This window comes from Cornus florida, unplaced genomic scaffold (assembly GCF_030987335.1).
Source record: "Cornus florida cultivar Cherokee Brave unplaced genomic scaffold, ASM3098733v1 CherokeeBrave_3.0.0_Hap2_Chr07, whole genome shotgun sequence".
In the NCBI taxonomy this organism is placed as follows: Eukaryota; Viridiplantae; Streptophyta; class Magnoliopsida; order Cornales; family Cornaceae; genus Cornus; species Cornus florida.
Genome location: NW_026775577.1, coordinates 29,438,153 through 29,464,365, shown reverse-complemented (window position 1 = coordinate 29,464,365; position 26,213 = coordinate 29,438,153). Strand labels below are relative to the sequence as shown.

Below are 26,213 nucleotides of genomic sequence, written 5' to 3'. Positions count from 1 at the left end.
AACCATCCACCATCTTCGTATATATATGTGTATATGTATATATCACCTTAAATGCAGAGACACATAAAAGTTCATCATCTCTCATATAAAGCAACTCACCCAAAATCCCCCACAGCACCAGCCCCTTCACCACGAAGCAACCCCCTCCTCCACAACACAATTACCTACCATCATTATCATCTGTTCTAATTAACCCTTTAATTCACAATCTCCATTGAGAAGACGAGGGATATTTAACACCATAGAATCAAAATGGTTATCTCCTCCCATTGGACTATTTCTGTTATTTCTGCAAAGCAAACTCAACGGAAGCCCTCCACTACCACCAGCCTACTGCTCCGCAAGGAGACGGTGACGCAATGGGACTCTTGCAGGTTGTTCTCTAGTTTCTTCAGAGACATAACATCAAGAGGGAGAAATTGCATAATGGTATGTCAGAGTAATTAATTAAGGCATTTTGGTCCTTTTAGTTTTATAATATTTTGGAATTAAAAGTATTAAAAAATTAGGGGTAAAATTGTCAGTGACGAAAAAGTAAAATTGGACTTAAGTGATAGTAATTTTCAAAAGGTGTTTCAATGTGATATTTGACCAAACCTAAGGGGGTGTCAGTGAATTAACCCTAAGTTTTAAAGAGTCAAAAAAAATTCTTTGACTGAAATGATTTCAAAGAATCAGCACTTAGAGGTGTGTTTGGATTTTGGTATAATGAAAGTCGATGTTTATTTAGGGCTTGTTTAGTAACAGGAATTAATTCCTACTTTCTACTGTCAATTCTGAAAAAGCAAAAATAAAAGTAAAATCACGTTTATTAAATTACTTTTACTTTTTCATTTTAAGGAAGTAATTTCTAAATTTGTAAAGAGAGCTCACTTTTTCTACTTTTTGTACTGTGCGGAGAAACTATTTTTGACATTGTAGCACTAAGTAAAAACACTGTAGCGCTAACTTTAAAACCTAAAATCCGTCCTCGTTTATGTCATCATCTTAACGACGCAACCCTAGCCTCTCGCCCTCAGATCTGCTTCTACCAAGGCGATTCTTCATCCCTTATCTGCGACCGTAGATCGACAAAGGAGATTCAGCGGCCGACCAACAACAACACCTATAAGTTCGCCCTCTCCTCTCAGATTCTCTCTCTCCTCGTATATGAAGATTTTGCCCTAGAATCTACAATTTCTTTTCCTGAATCTTTTTGCAAATGGCTTGATGGGCTGCGGCCCTTAGGTGAGAGCTATACGGAGTAAAATTTTGGTGAATTTTGGATCTGTGATGCATAGTAGATCTCTTATATATTTCGTGGGCTCTATTTGATTCTATAGTAGTAACTCTCAAAAGGAAAACCGAGTTTGGTTTGGCCACACTTCACAAGCTGATAGTTGGTTCTATTTGATTGGCTTTTGAAACTTTTTCCATTTGAATGTTTTCATGAAATTCATCTGGTCTTTCTTTATCTATTTTTTTAATTTGAAAATTTTGCCTAAAATTTCGTCCATTTTTGGTTGACCATGTAAAAAGGAGAATGTGAATAATCCTGCTGCTTGGCCTAGATTCGTGTTTTATATTTATGCCGGGTATAATTTCCACGACAAAACAGAGGCTTTTCTTTCGTATTGGTATTTGAAATTTTCAATTGACTAATTATGAGTGGAATTTTCAATTGGCAATTGAGGAATAAATTCTTGGAGTTCAGATACTGTAATATAGCAAAAATTTAGTTACTGTAATATAGCAAAAATTCCCCAGGATAAACTAAATCATCAATTTGTGCATCTCAAGTTCTCATTTCAGTTTGAGTTTGAAAATGATGTCTCTCAATTACCCAGCACATTTATGATTATCATTGTTGCATATATGATATAACATGCATCTTGCACTTTTAGTTTAATAGCACTAATTAGGAACTAGAGAGAATCAGATCCAAATTGGCAAACAAACTGCTGCTCAAGAATACAACTTGTTCCCAGTCCAGAATTTTTTAAATTAAGAGTTTTTTTTTTTTTTTAATCGAATAAGGATATGCTGGTTCAGTTTAAGATTAATGCTCATTTTATTTAAAAGCATGCTGTGTTTTTTGTTTTGTCCCAAGATCTTGTTCCTTATATTATTTTACAGTATTATATGTTCTTGTGGAATCATTGTGAATGCTAGGTTGTTTGCTCATTTATTTTATTCTGATCTAATAAGTTGTAGAAGTGTGTTAATTGTTGTAGCGATGGATCAAAGTACTTAATTAAGTTGTGTTAGCAACTTTGGTATATAGTAATTGTTCACATAGTATTAATTGTTGTAGTGATGGATCAAAGTGCTCAATTATTGGATGAGGATAATGTGGCCGAGGATCAAAGTTCTCAAATTTTATGGAGTGAAAAAAATGAAGAGATCTTAATAACTTTGATGGAAGAAGAAAGAAAGAATGGAAATCAGAAAGGCACTACATTTTCTATTGAAGGATGGAAAAATTTAGAAGAAGGGATGTTAAGGTTAACTAAAGAAAAGTATACGAACCTACAATTGAGGAATAAATTCAATAGGTTGAGAGACAGATATAAAACATACAAAAAATTTCTATCCAACCCTGGTTCATCATGGGACCCTGTAACTGGTCAAGTCACACTTACAGATGCCCAATGGGAGGAGATGGAAAAGGTTAGTTGGAATATATTATTTGTAATACTATCTATTGTTTCATATAAATTAACAATAATATATAATTGCAGCAAGTCAGGCATGCTAAGCGGCTTCAGAAAAAAGGGTGCAAACATTATGATCTGCTTAGTAACTTATTTGGTGATACATATGCAACTGGTAATCATGCTCACCCTTCAAATAGAAGCCCATGCATTAGTAGTGATGAGGGAGATAAAAATCCTAATGAGATCAATGAAGTAGTGGATACTTCTCGTCATATGAGTCGGTCTGCTGACCTTGCTCGTACAAGATTAACTAAAGAGAGCTTTCAAAAGACAATTTCCTCTGTTATGAGTGGATATGACGAATATTTTATGAAAAAGGCAGAGGCACTAGACAAGGGTGGAAGCTCAAGTGGTATGTCTCAAGTTAATCAAGACTCCGCTAAAATTACTGAATGCTTGCAAATCTTAGAAGACATGGGACCAATTGATGGCGACACATTTTTCAAAGCCCTAAAACAATTTCATGATGACCCGCTCTAGACTAGAGTATTTGTTAAACTTAGTGATGAGAAAAAGCGGGAATGGATTGAAAGGCTGCAACTGGGACTGGATTGAAAGGCTGCAACTGGGACTAGATTGATAGGCTGCAACTGGGACTAGATTGATAGGCTGCAACATTATGTGTTGATGGGTTGCAATTGTTGTGTTTGTTTGAGACAATGTTTTTTCTTTTGGTGTTTGTAATTTCTATTTGGGATTTGTTTAAGCTAGTAAACTTATGTCTGTGATTTAGAACTAGTACACTTGCCTTTTGACAATGTTTTGCTAATGTTTATCATTTCTTTGCTTTAATTTGTGTCCTTTTTATTGTGTTAATATGAGATATTATATGTGTCATTTGAAGATGAAGTTATTTTTTGCCCTAACTTTTATTGATTGCATTATCATTTTATGCATCTCATGTTTCATTGCATCAGGTTTACAATTATGGATCCATTTTGTTTGCCTACTTTAATTGATGATGATGAAGAAGATGAAAAGGAGGAAATGGGGGTGCGTTTGTTATTTATTTACATGGTCATAGAGTACATGGAACATTATATGCTTCCACCAAGACCATGTATGATTTCTATGCTTTAAGGCCATAACTATATACTTGAACTGGTAAATGGCTACCCTATTAGGTGTTATCGACTCTTTAGGAAAGATAAACATGTATTTAGAAATTTATGTGAATGTTTAAAGGGATTGGGCTTGGAAGATTCTAGGTACTTAACCGTACAAGAACAAGTTGCAATGTTCTTGTATACTCTAGCACACAATGAGAGTACTCGAGTGGTGGCAGAAAGATATCAACATTTAATGGGGACTGTGTATAAATATTTCCACAGAGTTTTAAAGTATGTTTGCAAATTAGGGAAGAGTATAATATGTCCACCAAATATGAATAAGGTACCCTTGGAGATTCAACATAATGAGAAATACTTTCCATTCTTTCAGGTAGTTTTTTTTTTATAAATATTTTTACTTAATTAATTGGTATTATGAATTTATATTTACTAACAAAATAATGTGTTGTAGAATTGCATTGGTGCAATTGATGGTACACACATCCATGCAAATGTCCCAGCATCTTCACAAATTCCTTATCGTGGAAGAAAATCAGACACAACACAAAATGTAATTGTTATTTGTTCTTTCGACATGAAATTTACATATGTGGTGGCAGGTTGGGAAGGCTCTGCGAATGACTCAAGAGTATTATTGGAAACTATTTTTGATCCTACAATGAATTTTTCGTTACCACCCAAAGGTATTAAATTAAGATATCATATGTTTAAGATATCATATTAAATTAGAAAAAAATTAATTATTTTTTTGTTTATGCAGGTAAGTATTATCTTGTGGATTCTGGGTACACCAATATGAGGTACTTCTTAGCACCTTATCGTGGCGAAAGATATCATTTACAGGAATACAGGGGGAGACGAATAAGGGGTCCTCATGAACTATTCAACTATAGGCATTCGTCACTGAGAAATGTGATAGAACGTTGTTTTGGTATATTAAAAATGCATTGGACAATCCTTAAGTTGATGCCTCCTTACAAACTGAGTGTACAAGCACGCATCGTTATTGCTTGTTGCGCATTACATAATTTTTTTTCGTGATGAAGCCCATTTAGATCATCTTTTTGATGAATATGGGGATGAGAATGCCAATCTTCAAGAAGAAGAAGAAGAAAAAGTGGAGCTAGGTGGTACTTCTCAGAGAGTAAATGTTACACATGAGCTAATTCAAGAGATAAGTGAAACCCGTGATGCAGTTGCAAATGAGTTGTGAAACAGCTATCGTGATAGATGAATCACTTCTATTTGCTTATTATAATATTGTCACTTTTATTAGGATTATTTTTTTATTTTTCTATTTGGATATTGTAATATTGTCACTTTGGATTAATTTTCTATTTGGATATTGCAATACTGTCGCTTTTATTTGGATTAATTTGGTATCTAAATGCCATTTGAATTCATGTTATAATCTGCATGATTCTGATCTATTATGTGTATGCTGGGCCGAAAAATTAGAGTTGTGTTTCACTTGTTACTATACTAATATAATCTGCCCAGGCTTATTTCAACTTTATTATAGGGGAAATGCCTCATTACTTAAAAGCATTTGAGCCTTTCCCCACATATAATAGATTTACATGAACAAATTGGTATTGACTAACAGAGATGGGATACATTAATATCACACACTACTACTACTATAACAATTAATTATACATAATATTTCTTTATTACATGAATTCAATCTAATTAGGCATTAGTTATGTAGCTACAACTCTTTGATTACAATGGAACCCGTTTTCGGAATTCTGCCAAAGCCCATAATAGGTATATAATCCTGTAGGCTGCATAGTGTAACATGCAATTTTTCATGAAAACTCCAGTAATTTCCTGCATATAAAAGTTCAATCAATATTACATTATGGATTAGAGTGTATTGCCTACTTCAAACCATTTCTCTCTTTATACATATTGATTTTGCATCTTAACAAAATCAGAACCAAAAGCAATTCAAGAACCAAAAGCAAAAACAGAAATTTATTATTTTTTACTAAACACACTTTTTGTGTTTTGCTTTTAAATTTCAAAAGTAGACAGTAGTTTACTAAACACACTTTTTGTGTTTTGCTTTCAAATTTCAAAAGTAGCTCGCAATTTACTAAACATAATTTTACTTTCTATTTCATCTCAAAGAAATCAAAATCATGATTTTACTTTTCGAGAAAGCGAAAGTAAGAAAGTAAAAACGTTAGTAAACAGGCCCTTAACGTTTGTCTAAATCCATATAGATATTTATGAACTTTTTTACTTTATTATGAGACGTATGTAACCTTTTAGGTAGACATATTTAGGGTTGAGCTCAGAAAATTCCTTCTCGGTTAAATCTTGAATCACGAAGGCATGTACGTCATCTATAATGTATAAATGTTGAATATGCATATTTAAGCGCATAAACTTCTATATACAAACATATAGACGTTTGTATAGATTTATTATTATTATTATTATTTTTTTCTAACTTCTCACTTGTAATTTATGGCCGAAATATAAAGGCATAGACGTCTCTAACTTCTTTGCCATTATGTTCATTTTTCTAATAGGCGGCCATGAAGACGTCTACTACACATGTAGACATGCTAGTCACTTATTATTATTATTTTTTTTACCCTGGCAAAAGAACCGCCAAACGACACTTACATCAAACATCAGATACACATCCATACAACAAGGAACCACAAAAACTGACAATATAACCAACCACAGATAAACCCAACACTAAGCTAGGACACGACAACAGTCGTGATAACAACCTAAAGCTTAAAAGGTGTTTGGAGCACTAGGCTGACCCAATCCCACCAACAACGCAAGTCGTGATTAAACCTAAGCTTAAAAGGTGTGCAATTTGCTTACCAACTGTAATGACCCACTCCACCACATGGTATAATATTGTCCTTTTTGGGACAGAGCCCGCATAATTTTATTTTTGGGCTTCACCCCAAAAGGTCTCATACCAATTAGAGATGACACACTTACATATAAGCACTTCACCTTTCCTCTACCCAGGCGATGTGGGACTATGCACCCGTAGCTCGCCAGTGTGGTAGCCTGACAGTGTCTCTCGCACCCACCCACGACACACCCGCCCACAAGGTCATCACAATCCACCCCCCTTGGAGGCCCGACGTCCTCGTCGGCACACTTCTGGCTGGGTCAGGCTCTGATACCATTTGTAATGGCCCACTTCACCACATGGTATGATATTGTCCGCTTTGGGCCTGAGCCCGCACGGTTTTGCTCTTGAGCTTCACCCCAAAAGGCCTCATACCAATTGGAGATGACACACTTACATATAAGCACTTCACCTTTCCTCTACCCAGGCGATGTGGGATTGTGCACCGGTAGCTCGCCAGTGTGGTAGCTTGACAGTGTCTTTCGCACCCACCCACAACACACCCGCCCACAAGGTCATCACAATCCACCCCCCTAGAGACCCGACGTTCTCGTCGGCACACTTCCGGCTGGGTCAGGCTTTGATACCATTTGTAACGACCCACTCCACCACATGGTATGATATTGTCCGCTTTGGACTTGAGCCCGCATGGTTTTGCTCTTAGGCTTCACCCCAAAAGGCCTCATACCAATTGGAGATGACACACTTATATATAAACATTTCACCTTTCCTCTACCTAGGCGATGTGGGACTGTGCACCTGTAGCTCGCCAGTGCGGACAATATCATACTATGTGGTGGAGTGGGTCGTTACACCAACTACTGGGACCACCAAAACTTATTGTTCTTGCTCCCAGTCAATATAAGACGACTTAAGATGAGGTAAATCAAGGAGCCACATAACCCAATGCAATAACTAAGTAATGACATCAGTGACATAAACGTATGGGATACTTTGCATCACCCCAACTACACAAAACAAATAAACCTTGAAAACTGCCCTTGAGAAACGGAAAACGAGAAGTAGGATAAGGATTAACGTCAAACACTGGGCTCGAGGGTATAAATGGCCATGGCCCACCAATGACCATGAGAAATCTTTGGCAATACACATCTATGACCTCAACCCCATCCCAGCAAAGGAATACGACGCCATTCCTCGTACCCTAAACATCATCCAAACCAAAAACAGAACAGATAGCCCCATCGACCGGAAACATGTCGACCAGAGGAGACCTTTAATTGAAGAAAACTGATCATCACCCACTGCCGTAAACGACGCCGTAAACAACCCACCAATGAAATAAGAAGCCACCGCACAACACGCAGGAAACCCTCCATCAACACGCTATAAATGAGACCCCCCAAAAAAGACCGACCAGAAGCAACACCAACAGCCACCCAACCATATCGCTGAACCACCAGAAGAAGCAGAACGGGAACAAAATAAACCAAAAACCCCCAAAACCAACTAACCAAGAAAAACCCAATATGTAGATAGTCCAAGGGACAGAACAACGAATAGCAAACAACGGTTGAACACTCCACCATATCTGCAAGAAGATAAGAAAGTTCCCAATAACCAGGCGGTAGACATAGAGGTCATGGTTATCCGAAACGCACAAGGGACACACAGAAAATAAAAAAAACGAGAGAATAAAGAACAACTAACACCAAATTGATCAAGAAAAGAGAAGGAAAAAAGAAGGCTACCACCAATCAATCTACTCTGACAAGCAGAGAAAGCTCCTATGGAAAAGGAAGAACTCCTATTAAAAGGAGAAATTGGTCTAGAGTCAATCGTGTTAGTCACTTGTAACTTTGAATTTTAATATTTTTAGGTTCAAAGTGACTTTCAGCATGTTTAATGACTATTTTACCCATATAGTTTAACTCATCTGAGTCATAGGCTTAAGTCAATCATTATAAGGACCATGGTATATGTGAACAGTCCATTTGATGCTAAATTCATTTTAGAGTCTTAGACTTCAACTTTTAAATCACATGTAACATGAATTACTTTACAATCAAGCCTAACTCTCACCAAACTTATATTTCCTAAGATCTTTACCTTTCGTTATATGTTACAAACATGACCGAACAAAATGATTCAATCTCACAATTCACTCCAACAATTCGGTTTAAGTGTCACAACTCAAACCCCTCTCATAAACAACAAAGAAGACCAACTGACACAGCCAATTATTAAGGCCGGGCTAGTGGTACTTCAGGCCTTATCGGCTTTTAGCATGGGCCTGGGTTTGTGGAAACAGGCCCAGAATGTTTTTCATAAAGGAGGCAAAATGTTAGGGCTCGATTTCGACACTGATCGAGTATTGGCTTCCAATGGACGACATGGCAGCCTACTACCCTCCTCCGGCGGGCCTCCACTACCCGTACTACCCACCACCTCCTAATCAGCCACCGCTTGGGGCAGCGCAACCACAGCCTCAGGCGGTGCCTCAACCTCTTCAGTACCACCCTCACCAGCCGCTTGCGTACTATCCGCAACCTTCGTACAACGATGTCCGAACCCTATTCGTCGCTGGGCTTCCCGAAGACGTCAAGCAACGAGAAATCTACAATCTCTTTCGGGAGTTCCCAGGTTACGAATCATCTCACCTCCGAACCGCTACCTCTACTTCACAGGTACTTATAACCCCATTCCATGTGCTGTGTTTGTTAAAATTTTTGAAGTGGTCAAAGTCATGTTCAATTGTTGTGTTTAATTTCATGTATTTAGCTTTAAATTTCCCTAGATGCAAATGAATTGGGTTGGATTTCGGTTTTGATTCAAGGGCTTGTGGGCTTGTTCAGTGCTGCCAATTGATATCAAATAAATATTGAATCTTATTGATAACCATGATGATATGTCGAAATTGAACATTGAAAATTTGGGTATTTTTTGGTTACAGTAGGTGTTTCGTTTGCAAACCAAATTAGCTAGGGTTTGAGCTTGGATTTTGAATTTTATTTTCTTCACAATCCAAAGCTGTAACCTTTTTGAAATTATCCAAATCATCTAAGTTCAATATTTGAATTTTATCCATAATTGAAGCCTAGGTAAAAGTTGCTCTAAACTATGTGAGTCTTTCTCTAAAGGCTCATTTACCTTTTCCCAAGTGTAATTGAACCTCATGAAGCACATTGTCAAGATAATCCAATGTAGCTTCAATCCCCAATTTTCAATCCTCACTTTGTGCTTGAACTCCATTGACAAGGACTTATGACCAACAGGCAACACGACTCGCTTTACATTTGTTCACATACCCTAGCAAAAAAAGTTAACTTTGGAACGGAATTCACCAACATACAAATATTAACCTAACACTCCACTCTTTGGCATGGCTATAGTAAATAGGGACCTAACCACATTAGACAAGGAAGTACTGAAAGAAACCCATTTTTTGAGATCCTAAAAGTTCCATACTTCAGAAAATGGTTAAGAGAATTAAATTAGGAATTTAAATGCTGACAGATTATGACCTTTTTCTAACACTTTGTTTGATACAATGCAGTTTTTATGGTTTGTTCAACCACTAAATTTGATTCGACTTAATTTTACTGTATTAGTCATGTACCCCTTTTTATAGCTTAATGCTGCCTTGGCCTCTATCTTATTTACTGGTATTAGCCCAAATGTATAGGACAAAACAATTACAAGTCCAGATTTAACCATACCAAAGATATTAGGTTAGGGTCTCGCACTCTCACTCTCTCTCTCACACACACACAAACACAGAATGTGATTTTGAGCTTAAACAATAAAAGTTGAATTGAAGTAATGAAAAAGGCTTGATGCAAATAGGGGGAGAGTTGTATGCATTAGCATATTTGTGGCTCTGGAAAAACTTGTAGGTTCTCTACTGGTGCCCCGCTACTTCAAGCCCTACACAGCAAAATTTTCTCACTACTTTCTCGGGAAATGATGGCATCATAGTACGGGTTTTGTGCTTTTAACTGGGTTTGTAGTTGTGAAAGTGGTCTTTGGTCTTGACCAAACTTCCTTTCGCCTACTACCCATTTAGCCTTCGTCATAAACCCGCCTCCAAACGCCATTACATCTCTTTCTTTCATTTCTCTATTTACTTATGTCAAAAAAACAAAAAAAAAAAAATAATGGTTTAGTGTTGGTTCGCGGAGACTTCTATATATAAAGTATATTTGCTTCTTCATCTGCAAGAATATTACCACCTCAATTCTATTTAATTAAGTTGCGCATTTGTTGTCAATTTTATTTGCGTATTGTTTTTGGTTTAAGATGAGGAAATATTAGTGAAACTTAGCTGTATCAATATTCATCATGGTTTGGCAAACACTTCTATTCACATCTCTCTACAAATTTGTGAAGCTAGTCTTGCATATATAGTTCCCATTTCTCTCAATGAGGTTACTGATCTCTACATTGCTCTTGGGTTGTTCACAGCCATTTGCTTTTGCTGTCTTCATGGACCAACAGTCAGCAGTTGCAGCATTGAATGCACTGAATGTAAGAACATCTTGCCATTAGTTGTTTGTATATTGATTTGAAATTGTATGCGCAGAAAACTTGTATATTGATTTGAAATTTTTGGAAAATCAGAAAACTTGGTGAATGCACTGAATGTAAGAACATCTTGCCATTAGTTGTTTGTATATTGATTTGAAATTGTATTACTTAATGGATAATCTTTGATAATATTTTGGAGTCTGCTGTATATAGATTTGTGTGCTTCATGTTCTTGCTGACAATGCTTGCAAACGTAAAAGCTCTTCTAATTTAAAAGCAGTACACTTTTCCATGTACTATACAAGGACCATAAGCGCCATAGTTATTAAAGGCCCAAGGCGCCCCAAGGCGCTTGAGGTCCTTTGGAGCCTAGGCGCAAGGCGCACGGCGAGTCGCGCGCTTGAGTGAAGTGAGGCGTACAATTGAAAATTTAAACTACCATAGTAACATTCATATCTCATAAGTCATATTAATATTCTAAAAATTAATATCAAATATAAAAAAGTAAATCCATCAACTATACAAGCATCCAACAACCATAAAACAGAGAACAAATTTGTTTTCTTGAAAGGCAAAGCAAAATGTGTCGTTCATCTTTGCAACTGGGGCTTCGTCTTTGTCTCACAATCTCATTCTATCGTTGTTCGGTTAACACTTTGACTCTTGGGCTTTCTTATTTTTTTTTTATTCTTTTGAACAAAAGTTCCTTATATCGTATGATTGAGCTTTCTTTTTTGTTTATTAAGTTGCCAAAAGTACCCTTTTTGGCTTAAGAAATAGAACAATCGTATTTTTTAAAACAAATATTAGTGAGGTGCGCTTAGGCGCACCTCACAAACAGGACGAGGCGCAACCGAGGCGCGCGCCTAGTAAACATCAGTGAGCCTGGGATGACAACAGGCGCTAAACCTGAGCCTCGAGCCTAGGCGCGCCTTTAACAACACTGATAAGCGCCATACTGAGAGCTCTTGGTTTGAAATCTTGTTTGCAGGGCATGGTGTTTGACCTTGAGAAGGGGTCGACCTTATATATTGATCTTGCAAAATCTAATTCCAGATCTAAGCGCTCAAGAACAGGTAAAATTGCAAGTTATATTTTTTATTTTTAACCTTTCTTCTGTTTCATGCTAACTGTTCGGAAACTGAATTCTGTGGACTTGTGGATCATAAAAAAATCAGAGGATGAAAGACCTGGTTCAGACAAGAGATTTAAAGGACCTGCTGCATTTTCATGGGGTGGTGCTGATGCGGGTAAGATGTGGCGTTCCCATCAGAAGCTCTTTCTGTATAGTATATATATTTTTTCAATAAAAAAAAAAAATTCTGGATTATTTTATGCGGAGTAGATTTAATTTCTTTCTTCTTACCTCTCTCTCTCTCTGCGATTGCTAAACTTTCCTAACACCACCTGGTTCTTTTCTGATCTCTTACTTGGGATACTAGTTAGTTAGTCACATGCAGAACACATTATTCCAAAAGCTCACATAGCACATGTTTTGCACGCTTGGGCACTAACAGGTGTTGGCAGCGTTCACATGCCTGGAATGGGTAATTCTGCTTTCAACATGATTGGTTATCCACCTACACAAAGGTCATCTGCACTACTTAAGCACATTTTTATTAATTGGAACTGATTACTTCTATCTGAACCAGCACATTATTTTTACTTGCAATGATTGCATCTAGCTGAAAGGTCCGTGGCCTAGTTAAAGCAGTTACTGCATGCCCAATTCCCTGAAGTTGGAGTACATTATCTGCTACATAAGATACCTCTTCTTTGAAACTCATCTAATTTTTTTATTTTCTTGCTCATTATTCAGTCCTGGAAACTTTGATGGTAGAGCTATAAATGAAACAACCCCTGCAAAATCAGTAAGTTACTTTTCAATTTATTTCTATCTTCCAAGTCAGTTCAGTTCCTATAAATTATTTAAACCTTTTCATTCTGATTCTGGTAAGAAATTGTATGAGTCAATTTTTCAAGTACGATCATCATTATTATTATTGCTTTTGCTAAGTTGTAAATCATCATTCCTTAAATTTCTGCTTTCTTCAAAAGTATATCTCTCTTTTCGACCGAGAGGCATTTCAATTTTTCATTTATTTTCATCTTCCAGCATTAGAATCTTTTTATTCATTTTAAAATTAGCTTTTTGCAAAACCAAATTTAGATCTTTTAAAATTTATTTGACTGTCATGAAAAGGAAGACACTGTTGATGCTCTTATAGTTCTTGGGAGATATGAGTTTCTGCCCTTGACTTTTTGTGGAGGTTGTATACCTTGTATTTACATGGATTGCACCCTTAATGGGTTTCTTCACTTATCAAAAAAATTGCAACTAATAGTTTTTGAGTTTGGTTAACTTTTAATTTGCTGTTCTACTCCTTCACTAAATATATTTCTGGTGAAGTATAGTGTACTTCTAACTATGATCACTTATAAGGGGGAAAAAAAACCATGTAGTTATAAACATTGAAAAAAATCAAGGGAAGTGAGCCCATACTGTTGAGAAGTAAGATGAAAAGAGAATTGTTGAAAAGCTTAAAATGGGTTTCATTCAGAAGAGGAAGGGTAATAGAATTTTTTAAATGTCCGGTTTAGTAGGATTTGTCTAGATATTGTCCTTTTATTGAATGAGCCGAAACTTCCGTCCAGGAATTCAATTCAACGGTGATGAGAATTCCCTGACAAACTGAACATCATAGCTTGAATTTTTGTGGAGATGTTTTAGATCACTTTGATTTTTGAAGGTGAAACTATTGGTAGATTATAACAGGTTGAGAAAATGTTCCCTGTGATATAAGAAAGGTTCTGAACCTTTTGATTATTACTAAAAGTTTTGTTTCTGAGTTATGGGACGAGTATAGGCTAGCAAGTTTAGCTAAATAAAGGGTTCAGGGCCAGCTGTCTGATAGTGCTGCATGACAAATTCAATATGAATAGCTTTGTAATCTTCATTTAAAATGAGAAGTAAAGCTCCGGCACCTGTAATGTTTGTTGATCTATCTATGCGGATTATCACTTGATATTTGAAAGGTTAGAGGTTTCTTGAATCCATAATTGAATGTTCTCGAAGAGTTCTAAATTTTTGTTCAGTATTTCTGTAATTTGATTGTGAGAGGAAGCCTTAGTGTTTACTCAGCTTCTGCTTACTCCTCGTTTTATTCTCTTTTCTGAAATATAACTGAGAAGGAACCACGAAGGTTGAACCATTCGTTAGAACTTTTGGGGAATGACTTATATATAAGTTTTTTTTATGGGTAAATCACTTTGACCTCCCCTGAGGTTTCAAGTAATCACTATCTTATGAAACTTTCAGGAAAAAATGTGGTATGTCAGCCTCTTGTTGTTTATGTGGAAGTAAAGATACCCCCACTCTATTAAGGGACCATCAGGTCTTTTAAAGAATCTTTTGTAAAATGTCAACAATGCTGTTATGTTTAGTGAAATAAAAAAAGTAAACATACACACTACTCTGAATGACGATTTTCTCCTCTCCTTTTCTCTCTCGTCTCCCTCTCATACCCCCATAATCACCGTCTCCCTCCTTCGCCACCCCCCCCCCCCCTCTCTCTCTCTCTATATATATATATATATGTATAATTTTTTCTCTATGGTAATATAGAATTGGAAATTTAATATATTTATATATTATATTTGTATATGATATAAATATTATACTATATATATTACAGATATATTTCACTACCCCCACCGCATGCTGCTACCACCATCCCCCAATCCCAATCCACCACCATCCCCCTACACTCTCTAATATTTCCTTCCTTTATATGTCCAACGATATACATTTTCGGCGATTTTGGGCCTTTTTAGCGACACAGTCTACTCCAATGCGGGTTGCCAAAAGTGGACCAGGTTTTTTGGATCGAAGAATAGGTCGCCAAAAAGGGCGACCCATATGGCGATTGCGGGCCTTCCACGCGCGGGTCTTCATGCTTTTTATTTTTTTATATATATAACTTTTGTGGCCCAAAATAATGTAGCCCAGTAACCACTTTAAGGGCGTGTTGGGCTCGGAAAAAAATTCCAAAAATCAGTGTTTTTGCTTTCTTTTTTTTTTTTTTTTTGTCCTCAACATTATTGAACCAAAGAGCCGTTAAGGCACTGTTTGGCTGACACAAGCAGTTCCTTAAAGGCTTTTTTGTCCATTTCTCAATTCTTTTAGGCGTTACTAACTCTTTTAGGTGTACCAGCACCACTAATATGTTGCTCAAAACTTTTATGAATTTGGCTCCATAACGCTATCTTTTGTTTGTCTAAATCGATGACTGCATCAGAGCTAATGGCCATCCACGCATAACATAAAGTCTCATCTCCAGCTGTGGACCAATTAGGAGACCAACTAACCCTTTGCTTTCTAGGAGGTTGGGAGTTGCTGGATTGTGGCATTTTAGTAAGAATGTTGGAAAACTGAGAAGGTTGATGAGACGGAAATTGAGGTTCTTCTCTAACAAATTGTAAAAAGGGATAAAAATTATCATTTGATTGGTTTAACTGATGAGAGTTGTAGTTGTAATATGGTGGTGGAGGATCCATGGAATTGAACTTGAGTATTAAAAATATAAATAAAAGATTGAGAACATGACTTGGTGGTTATAGTTGTAGGTTGAAAGGGTAGAGAGTATAGATGGGTTAAATGATAGTAGGGGTTGATGTACTTATAGAGGAAAAATGAAAGGTTTTTTAAAATATCTATATATATATAATAAATAAATAAAAATTAAAAAATTAAAAATATGCTTTCGTGCCAATATAGCCGTTAAGGCACTGTTTGGGTGCCAAACAGTGCCTAAAACGGCTATAATGTCGATAGGAACATTGAAAATTTACAAAAGGAAAAAAATCACTTTTCTCCATTTTTTAAAAACTTTTTTTTGCCCAAAAAAGCCTATAAGGCAGTGTCTTAACGGCTCTTTGGTTCAATTTTGTTGAGGGAAAAAAAAAGAAAAAAACAAAAGCTAAAAAAGGGAAAAAAAAAAAAAAAATTGGTTTTTTGAAAATTTTTCCCAGCCAAACACGCCCTTAAAGTGGTTTATGGGCTACAGTGTTTTGGGCCACAAAAGTAAAAAAAAAAAACAAGCGGGCCCGTGTGTGGCAGGCCGCGATCGCCATACGGTTTCCGTTTTTGGCGACCCATTCCCTAATCCAAAAAACCTGGCCCACTTTTGGCGACCCACATTGGAGTAGGCTGGTTGGCCAAAAAGGTCCAAAATCGCTGAAAATGTATACTGTTAGACATGCTATGATATAGTCATCAGAAATATAGCCGCTAGGAAAAGTTAAAAAAAGAAATTTATTAAAAATTAAAAAAATATTAATATTTTTGAAGAGCGAAAATGCACCATTGGAGTACATGCGATGGCTAAAATTTGGAGACTCCAAAATGTTGACATGGTGCTTGGAAAATGCTGACGTGGCAAATTCAGAGAGCCTAATTTTAGAGATGCTGGTGGAGTTGCTCTAAGAGACAAGAAGTGAGAGAGACTTGTCAAAAAAAAAAAAAAAAAGAGACAGGAAGTGAGAGAGAAAAGATGAGGGTCCAAAAAGAGAGAAATAATGGACCGCAGTGGCAAAATGGACTGTGATGATGGGTCTGTGGTAAAGGAAAAAGAAAGCGAAGAGAAGGTTTAGATAGAGAATTGTCAGTGGTGGAACCCGCTTGATAATTTGAATTTTCTTGGTGAATTCTCGCTGTTGGTGGTGTTTAATAGGTTGTTGAGGGGGAGGACATGGTGGTAAGGGTGTTTGTGCCGGTTTTAATTACAAATGAATTTTCTTTTGGAAGTTGTATTATTGTTTGAATGCCATGGGATAATTAATGATTTAATGCATCTATCGAGATTGTTGTCATTGTTCCCAAGATGGGAAACCCTGATTTTTGATGCCATCAGGATTTGAAACTGAACAGATTGAATCCTCATTGAACGAAATGATGGTTCAATAGAGATGGGTTAATGTTTAAATGGTGGGTAATGCGCTTGGGTTTTATGTTGCCAAAAAGAGATGGATGTTTTGCGATCAAATTCATTTTCCAGTCTTTCTTCAATTTCATACAATATGGTTGAATATTTTGGGAGCCATGGATGCTGCTCTTTTTGTCTGTCTTTACAAGATGAGAATGAGAAGGTAGTGGTGTGATCACCCACAGATAGTCTGAGAGAGAAAGAGGGCGGGGCGGTGACACTGAGGAGTTTGAGAAGGGAGGTGGTGCAGATGAGAGCAGTGTCGGGGTTTAGTTGGGAGATGATCTTGTGCTTGATTTATAAATTATTAGTTATCTGTGTTGTATTTTATTTTATTTTATTTTAAACTCACTAAAAAGGTGCTCAACTAGGGTGCACACCCAAATAACAACTACACAAGCCTACCAAGGTTCACTAGCCTCTCAACCTATCCACAAAAGATAACTTCCTCCAAAGATTTACAATTTCTCTCCCGAATGGTCGAACCCAAAAGAATAAAGAACTTAATGTGGAATGCTTTAGCATCCAAATAGAAGTCTCCACTCCATCAAAAGATCTTCTATTGTGTTCACACCACAATCCCCACCACACACAAGAGGTGTGGACCTCCAAGCATCTCGGACTTTCAAACCTGCTATACAACCACACCAAACCTTGAGCTTGCCTTCTGTGGAATCTGGAATAACCCAATAAACACCGAATATGGTAAAAAACATGGACCATACATCCCAAGTCACCGGACTATGCACGACTCTTCATCTTTCTTTCACATGTAGCATGAGCTCATCACAATCAGGCGTCTCTTCCTTTGATTATAGTATTTTGGAAGAGAGACAGAGATAAGGGATTGAGGAATAGTGTTTTAGAGGTGGATTTCCAGAGAGGGATCATGGAGGATGGCAGAGGTTTTCTTCACAGTGGTTGTTGGGACAATGATGAGGGGTTGAAGGAGAGGCAAAATATCAGATGTGGTCACCGGACTATGCACGACTCTTCATCTTTCTTTCACATGTAGCATGAGCTCATCACAATCAGGCGTCTCTTCCTTTGATTATAGTATTTTGGAAGAGAGACAGAGATAAGGGATTGAGGAAGAGTGTTTTAGAGGTGGATTTCCAGAGAGGGAACATGGAGGATGGCAGAGGTTTTCTTTGCAGTGGTTGTTGGGACAATGATGAGGGGTTGAAGGAGAGGCAAAATATCAGATGTCTCAGAGATTTTAAAGAAAGAAAAGGGTGTTAGAAAGAAATAAGAAAGAAGAAAAGGCAAATTAGTTATCCCGCATCACCTTATTATTACATCAGGAAAACAGTTTACAATGATATTAATGTTAGCAAAGGGATTTTCCAATTACAACTAGTCAGTCTTATGTTATTAATAGGGGTATCAAAGTGATTTTTCCAAAAAATTCATCAGAGGGTGATTACTTGAAACTTCAAAGGGGGTTAGGGTAATTCACCTTTTTTAATTTATTTTCCTTGTGAAAAAATTACTTGCTTGAAATCAGAAGTACACTTAACATGCACTGAAAAGCTACCCCCTTCAGTGTTATAATACTACTTCTAGTCAATGTATTTTAGATATTGATGTTCTTGATAATCTGTGTTTTCTATGACGAGATGTTTTTGCCATTTTTTAGAAGTAGTTGACCTCTTTGTCATTCTAACAAGGACAATACAACCCCAGTACTTGTGTGAAATAGATCTGATTCACACTGATTAATTTGAAGATAGTTCAATTCTCTATCCCCATGACATAGTGACCAAATCAATGCTTCCATGCATTTACTCAAGGGGTCCTTAGGAACTAGGAAGTTTAGATAATAGTACCCATCAAACTCATGGAGACAGTATACTGGTTTCATTGATGGTTTCTACCTCCAAATTCTGTAAGACTTGAGGTGCAATTTGGTTGACGTGGAAGATATTCTTCTTCCTTGCTCCCTTGTTAAACCAATTCTGTGCATCCAAAGGTTACTTTAAAGATTGATTCCAGACAACATAAAAGATTACATCCCAAGGCTACTTCGAATGACATTTAGTTGTAGCATAATTTTTCATTGTTTCATTGTTTCCTTGATTTTCTTATCATCCTTTTATATTTGGATAACGATATCTCCCTATTTAAATGGTATTTAATGCACACTTGAATTTTTACTATCATATTTGCATATTTTTGAGGACTTTTCCATGCATTAACAGAACACTGCAGCAGCTCATATTGCGCACAATGCTACCCCATGTCCGACACTATTTGTTGCTAGTCTAGGGCCTACTTGTACAGAGGAAGAGCTAATTCAAGTATTTTCAAGGTTTGGAGACTACTTTATTGTTTTTTCCTATTTTTTGAAGTTCATAGGACTTGGGACTTATATTTCTGTTTGTTTTGGCCTCTCAGATATCCTGGATTCTTGAAACTGAAGATGCAGAGTACATATGGAGCTCCTGTTGCATTCGTTGACTTTCAGGTACTTCACTTTTCTCTATTCTGCTTAATTAATTTGCCGGTGTTAAAAGAATGTATTTGACAAAGAGTTGTGGCCTTATTATTATTATTATTTTTTATAAAGGTTAAATTGATAACTTGGTTTCCGTAATACTTTTTGCTTTTGTATGGTCAGGTTAGTTCCAATTTTGATATATCTATTTGTGTGTGTGTGTGAATATCAAGTGCAAACAGGACTCTATTCTCTTTTAAGTTGCTTAAAAGGGAAAATCTTAATATCCTCATTTGAATTCGTGTTCCTTTGTGAGGTCAGACAAGAAATGGTTTGGGACCGTAAACAGCTTGTAGGACTGGTTCTCAATGCTTCAGACGGGGCTGAGCTAAATTGTCCTTGATAAGAAAATCCTAGGTTCAGATTTATTTAGGACTTTCCTTTACATTGATGCTGCAACCTATACGTGCCTCATAGAGTTGTAACCCAAAGGGTTGGTTGCCAAGGCCCTTATAATGTTGTTTAACTTAATGAAGGTATCCTAATTGCCGCCAGCTCTGATTACAAGGTACAAAGAAGCAGTTTGGTGTACATTCAACTGCTCACCTTTTTTCTTTAATTGGAATTCAAATGCAGTCAAACATATGCGCTTCTGTTCTTTATACCGGTGATTATCCAATCTAATATAACTCCTTCATTAGAGTTTTGGAACAGTTTTTTGAAGATCTGATGGGTCTTCCTTATTCATTGGGGTTGATTTTCTCATTGCTTATTATATTATGAGTCAGGGTTGTAAATTGTAACACAATTTTGAAAGTTAATTGGATGATTGGGATAATGGTGAGGTCATTGAGATTCTGAGCAAGTCTGAGGCTGTGGCCATACTGATAAGTGATAACATAGTAGGTCCATCAATTGCCTTTGCTATTATTATTATTACTTCTATCCTGTGAACAATTTTCTTTTTAATAGTGGATTCTAAAATGATTTTACACTGGTCTTTGATTTTCAACTGCTTGGAAACGCAAGTCTCTTAGATTCTGAGTGAGTGGTTCATCTAATTGAATGTCCATTACCTACCCATGGTTCTAAATCTAGTCTAGAAAGTGCAATCTCTATTCTTTGCATGTTTTGGATAAATTATGGCATATATCCGATTCAGTAGATGATGAGATACTGACTTTTGTTGCGCTCTCAATTTTTCCTATTTGTCCTGCCTATTTAGTGCATACTTAAAACAAATAAACTATATATCAGATAGCATGTCAACTGGATTTTTTTTATTCACTGGAAGCTCTCCTAACCTGGTTGAGGTAGGGACGATAGTTTCAATTCCCCTAAGAATTTCATGGGTACTGATCTGGTCGTGTTGTCTTTTACATGTGACTGGGTAATGTGTGAATATTATAAGATATTTAGATGGTTAAATATTGTGGTATTATGATGCTTGATGCTCTTTGAATCTAATGGGAATTTTTTGCATCCTATGCTTGCTTGTTTTGCATTATTATCGAATTAATACCTATATCAACATCTTTATTAAGTAAATTGCTTTTGGACCCTCAAATCTCTGTTGATATCTATATTTCATTCCTTCATTTACTGGGTTGATGGGAAATCCAGTGACACGGAAAAGTAGGAAGCAAAAGCGTGGTGACTAGTTGTAGTATGCCTTGGGTAGAATAAAGGGCTTTATATCTTGCATTATTCAAACTGGTCGGGTGATCTCTGGCGAAAAAAATTCTATGCTTACAGTTCAGTATAAGGCCCGTATCATAAACAAGTTGCTCTGTGCATGGAAAGTATTTTAGCAATCCTGAATCCTATGATGAAATGTGTTTTTTTCACTTAATTACGAGAATCTTGATTGGCAAGAATATAGTTGCTTCTCTCAATTTTCATTTTCTCAGCTTTCTCAACCTCACGGGTATATTGCCCAACTCTCCCCTAAATTTGATTCAAATCCAGCTTGCATCAAGGAAGTATCCTTTGATTAAAAGATATAATTGACTTGCTTTCCAGTAGTGAAGTGAGTTTTTTAGATCCTGAGATTTGAAGCCTTAGAATTGGATTGCCTTGCTTAGGGGTAATGGTGCTGATGATTCATTTTCTCTGGTCTACTAAACTTAATAAAAATGATTTCTTAGGTCTGCCAAGCTTAATAAAAGTTAAAAATCATTCCGGATGCATTTGTTATTTTATATTCCTTCTTTTTACTGTAATAATTTTTGTCTGGAAGGAGCTCCTTCAGGCTTTTCACTTATTTTCCTTAATTTTGGGATGCACAGAGGAACCATCTAAACCATGACCCATTCAGAACCTTTTGGTTTTGTTCAGTTATGTGTCACCAACAGTTCAGTTCCAGTTATAAAAATGTTGGAACCATTAGGATCAGTTTGGTTCATGGTTTAGAGGACAAAAAGTTGATCAAATCCCAAACCAAATTGTGAAATTAATCGTGTATAAATGGTTTAACTGGTTAGCTCTTTATATTTGTTACTGTGGTCTTCGAAGCAGATGATCAGGTTTTATGCATCAACGCGTCTTATGAGTAGAGCTGTAATTCGTGCTAAATACATTTGTATTAGCACAAAATGCACCATATATTGGGCTGAATGATTTTGCACAAATAGTTAAATAGAATCTCTCATGTTGGGAATCACTGTAACTCGCTTAGACTTGCTTGACTTTCCGGGGGAAAGGAAAAAGGAAGAGAAAATTGATTTTGAACAAAAACGTCCCAAGTCGACAGAATACAGATGTTACAAATATGAAAAACAGTAAACCTAGCAAGAGTGATTTCCATTCATTTGGAGCTGGTTTTTGTATTTTTAATCAATCTCCATAGATTGGGAAGGCAAATTTGTCCTTCTAAATTTCATTTGTGTTGTTTGGATGATTATTAGAAAGACACTTGAGGCTTACCTTTGCCATCCGTAATTCTGTTTTTTCTTTGTACCAAGACATGCTCCTACTGTATGTGCAGGATACTGCCTGTTCAACTGAAGCAAGAAACCATCTTCAAGGAACTATTCTCTACTCATCACCACCTGGTGAGGGTATGAGGCTGGAGTATCCTTTGGAAGCCCATTTCTTTATTGCCCTATTTTATATTAGTGTCCTCACTCATCGTGTTAAGTTTTTAATGTGACCTTTATTCATCATATTCTTGTTTGTGCCACGAAGGTTTTGCTTAACCAGAATTTCAGATATGCGAAATCACGGATGGGAATGCGCAGTAAGAAATCAAGGTAGATTCAAGTACAATAAGGAATAGGAAAAACATGGCCAACTGTCCTGTGTGGTCATCGTTCAAGTAAATGTGCATTACAAATGGATTTGTATGAATAAATAGGTTGATTGAATGCTTGCCACAACTGTAATTTGGTATTTATTTTAGCTTTTCCCCAAATCACAGTGCCTTGTTAAACAAACACTATATAGTTTTTCAACCTTCTCATCGGAAGGCCATGATCCATATGATAACTACTTTATCCTACTAGGGTTTGTTGAAGAATTTTCTCTCATACATGTCGTGGTGATCATGTTAGGAGAGAGGAAAGGAAAGTGAAAATTTTGAAAGACAATAAAGAGGAACTCTTATGTTGAAAAGGATGAATGGAAGCGATTAAAGCCACTGCAGGCTATAATAAGTATTCTTCATTTCTTCTTCGTTTTTTTGGTTGGAAGTTTAAGCAAACATGCACCTACCCACAAAATTGCTGTGTGACAGACTCAAAACTCTGGAACTCTTTCTTCGGGAAGGAGAGATGATACTATCTACGCTAATGTCCATTGATGCAGGCATTCTTCATTTTCTTGGCAGATTTGTTTTTGTTCACCTATATATATATATATATATATTTATATATATATGATACTATCTACGCTAATGTCCATTGATGCAGGCATTCTTCATTTTCTTGGCAGATTTGTTTTTGTTCACCTTTATATATATATATATATATTTATATATATATCTGAAAATGGTTGAGTTTTTTTTACGATCTTTGTACTGTGTTTATGGGGTGCAAAAGGGGCGTGGGTTGTGGGTGAACTGGGCCAGCTCACTACATTGTGTTCTTTCTCTACCTGAGTGGGCATGTCAACATAGGCAATGGAATTGAAATGTGGGAATTGAAAGTGATGGTTAGAAATTGTGTTTTGGTTCTGCTGTCTGAATCATTTCTTGTCTAATCAATCAGCTCAAAGACAAAACGATCGTGCTCAAAACAACTCCGTTCACAAAGTTGCACCAATTGCTTTCTTAATCTTGTGGCCTGCTGTCATTCTTTTGAACATGGAACAACTGTTCAGCTTCATCCTCTTGCGTTTGGTTCAAATGATAGGGTAATATAATCTACATTCTTGTTTCCCTTTAATATATATATATAAGATTAAATTGCTGGAAAAAAAACCCTGTTATATATATAAAAAAATGTGCAAGAATTACTTCTGCCCTCTCGTATGTGCATATAAATTCCAATAATTTGAAAATTTGTAGCAAATTGCCACTGGTTGTCAATTTTGACCATTTTTTTTTTATTTTATTTTAAATACAAACTCCAAAATACCTCAATAAAATTTCTGTTGTTTTAATTTTTTATTATTTTACTTTAAGGACATTTTAGGTATTTCAATCTTCAAATTGAGACCATATTTGCTCAATTTGAAAAATATTGATTTTTTTTGGCAAATTTTTTTTTTTTTTTTTTTTTGGGTCCCGACAAGAAAAGCCAAAAGGCCATTACATGAACAGCCATTCACCAAGCAAACAAACCTAGCCGTCTTAAAGAACCACATATGAAAAACAAACAAGACGATTCCAAAGAAATCTAAGCAAAAGCTAAGACATGACCGTCGTCATGAGAACCGAAGCTTAAGCAATTTCTGAATTAGGAGACCGTCCTGCACCCATTAACATTGCAATTTTGGTAGCGAACAACTGGGAGGAGTCAGAATTGAAGGAATCAGTCAAGTGTAGACCCAAACCCCCTGAGGAAGTAGAATTAACACCAGTCAAGCTACTAGGGGGGCTCAACGACGCCATCTTGCTTATAGCATCACCCACCATACCCTTCCGCCTCTTATTGCCCTGTATCTGAGCCCCTGTAGATCCCTCGGAAATTGATTGACGCCTTTTTTGACCCCTCTTAGCTGGTGAAGAACCCTGACTATTGGAAGTGGCAGATGAGTCAGATTATGAGCCTTTGCCTATTGAGGATTTCGCCTTGCCTTTCTGCCTTTCCTTGATCAACTTGTCCCAACGCTCCAAAGGTAAGATTCGACTTTTAATAGGAGACGTGACCGGAGCAACGGTATCAACATCATCCACCTGCATTGAAGCAACATGACTCTGTGAGGAGGACCCGATCAATTGCCTTCCTTCAGGAACAGGCAACTGGTCCCCCCATGGGTAAAATCCACCACCACTCCTGTACCATGATGATCCAGGGCAGCCTAGAATTCAAACCAACAGCCCTAGTAGAACCTTCCCCCTGACCCTCTCCCCCAGGCATCCGGTTTGGATCCCCCACATAGGACAAAGCTACCACCGGTGGTTGCAACGAAGGTCTAGGAACAAATGAACTTGGACCGATATGACTCCTAAACAGACCAGGAGAGTCACCAGGCCACTTTGGAAAAGGCCGAGTTAGAGAGGATGAGGGAGATTGACCCACATCATCCCCCCTTCAGAATCGGCATCATCCACGTAAAGCCATTTTTTGGTAAGATTATCACCTCGACTATCCCCCCCATCCTTCTCATTCTGCCACAAATCCCTACCAATAAATCCTTCGACTCCAAGCCAACCCCCATACTCCTTAAAACCCATAAGATTAGCACCTCCTTCCACCTGATAGACTTTCCAGTGATGCCCAATCACACCACATCGATAACAAAAAGAAGATAATTTTTCATACCTGATTTGGGCCACTGAAGCCTCTCTTGTCGGGCTATACAACACCACATGTTGTCAAAGAGATTGTGACACATCCAACTCCACTTTAATCCGCAGCACCCTGCTATCTGCCATCCCTTTCTCATTTCCTTCAGCAAGACTCTTGCCCCTCAATTCAACTTTGAGGCATCGGCCAAAAGAGTTTGCAATCCGTTATCCTACCTTTTGTGATAAATGATCCGCCTTAACCTCAGAGAGCTGAATCCAGAGTGGGGCAATTTGGAATGGACCCACCGATGATAAAATTCCTTCCTCCCATATGTATAAGTTATTACCCTATATTATTACTTACATATATAACTCCACCTTTGATTTATTAATAAAGGAGGAAGGTTGCGGCAAATAGCTTGACTGTCGGGTTAAAATTTTATGATGAGTTCCATGAATACATATTGTCTTAAATGAAAATATAAGGTATATATATATAAGTAGTTAGTTGGGAAAAGGGGGAAAAATTATTGACTGTTGTTATATATATATATATAGAAAAATGATAGGGTTACCGAATGATTTTTCCGAATAAGTTCCGAATCTGACATGTTTTTGTCCACCTCATCTACTTAAACAGTTTCTAAAAAATAATTGTTTAACACGTGATAAGTATAGCCAATCACGTTAAATTCAGTATTAATTTGGAGATATCTTTTCGATTCCCCTATCATTACTCATATATATATTGAGAA

The 26,213-nt window shown here is 36.8% G+C and overlaps 2 protein-coding genes across 3 annotated transcripts; both read left to right on the top strand.

Annotated features, from left to right (window-relative positions):
• Positions 1 to 2,295: 2,295 nt before the first annotated feature.
• LOC132316526 (uncharacterized) lies at positions 2,296 to 4,979 on the top strand. The gene is made up of 6 exons (XM_059815000.1): positions 2,296 to 2,649; positions 2,721 to 3,048; positions 4,054 to 4,136; positions 4,218 to 4,449; positions 4,527 to 4,697; positions 4,813 to 4,979. Exons 1-6 carry the CDS (start codon positions 2,296 to 2,298, stop codon positions 4,977 to 4,979), a joined length of 1,335 nt encoding a protein of 444 aa, XP_059670983.1.
• A 3,983-nt stretch (positions 4,980 to 8,962) lies between these two features.
• Positions 8,963 to 23,067, top strand: LOC132266913 (RNA-binding protein L). Of its 2 annotated transcripts, none has more exons than XM_059767932.1 (10): positions 8,963 to 9,307; positions 11,085 to 11,147; positions 12,139 to 12,223; positions 12,326 to 12,397; positions 12,665 to 12,737; positions 12,967 to 13,018; positions 19,333 to 19,442; positions 19,529 to 19,598; positions 22,532 to 22,640; positions 22,778 to 23,067. In XM_059767932.1, the coding sequence occupies exons 1-9, from the start codon at positions 9,005 to 9,007 to the stop codon at positions 22,631 to 22,633; spliced, it is 930 nt and encodes a 309-aa protein (XP_059623915.1). In that variant the 5' UTR covers positions 8,963 to 9,004; the 3' UTR covers positions 22,634 to 22,640; positions 22,778 to 23,067. The 2 variants fall into 2 exon arrangements, with proteins under 2 accessions (XP_059623915.1, XP_059623914.1); XM_059767931.1 differs by having other exon boundaries at positions 8,964 to 9,307; positions 22,555 to 22,640.
• The last annotated feature ends 3,146 nt before the right edge of the window (positions 23,068 to 26,213 follow it).

Coding starts and splice junctions, on each gene's coding strand:
- LOC132266913 (XM_059767931.1), top strand. CDS start 9,005: ATGGACGACATGGCAGCCTACTACCCTCCTCCGGCGGGCCTCCACTAC. Junction 9,308..11,084: donor CCGCTACCTCTACTTCACAG/GTACTTATAACC, acceptor GGTTGTTCACAG/CCATTTGCTTTTGCTGTCTT. Junction 13,019..19,332: donor AAACAACCCCTGCAAAATCA/GTAAGTTACTTT, acceptor ATGCATTAACAG/AACACTGCAGCAGCTCATAT.
- LOC132316526 (XM_059815000.1), top strand. CDS start 2,296: ATGGATCAAAGTGCTCAATTATTGGATGAGGATAATGTGGCCGAGGAT. Junction 4,137..4,217: donor AATACTTTCCATTCTTTCAG/GTAGTTTTTTTT, acceptor AATGTGTTGTAG/AATTGCATTGGTGCAATTGA. Junction 4,698..4,812: donor TGTGATAGAACGTTGTTTTG/GTATATTAAAAA, acceptor TTCGTGATGAAG/CCCATTTAGATCATCTTTTT.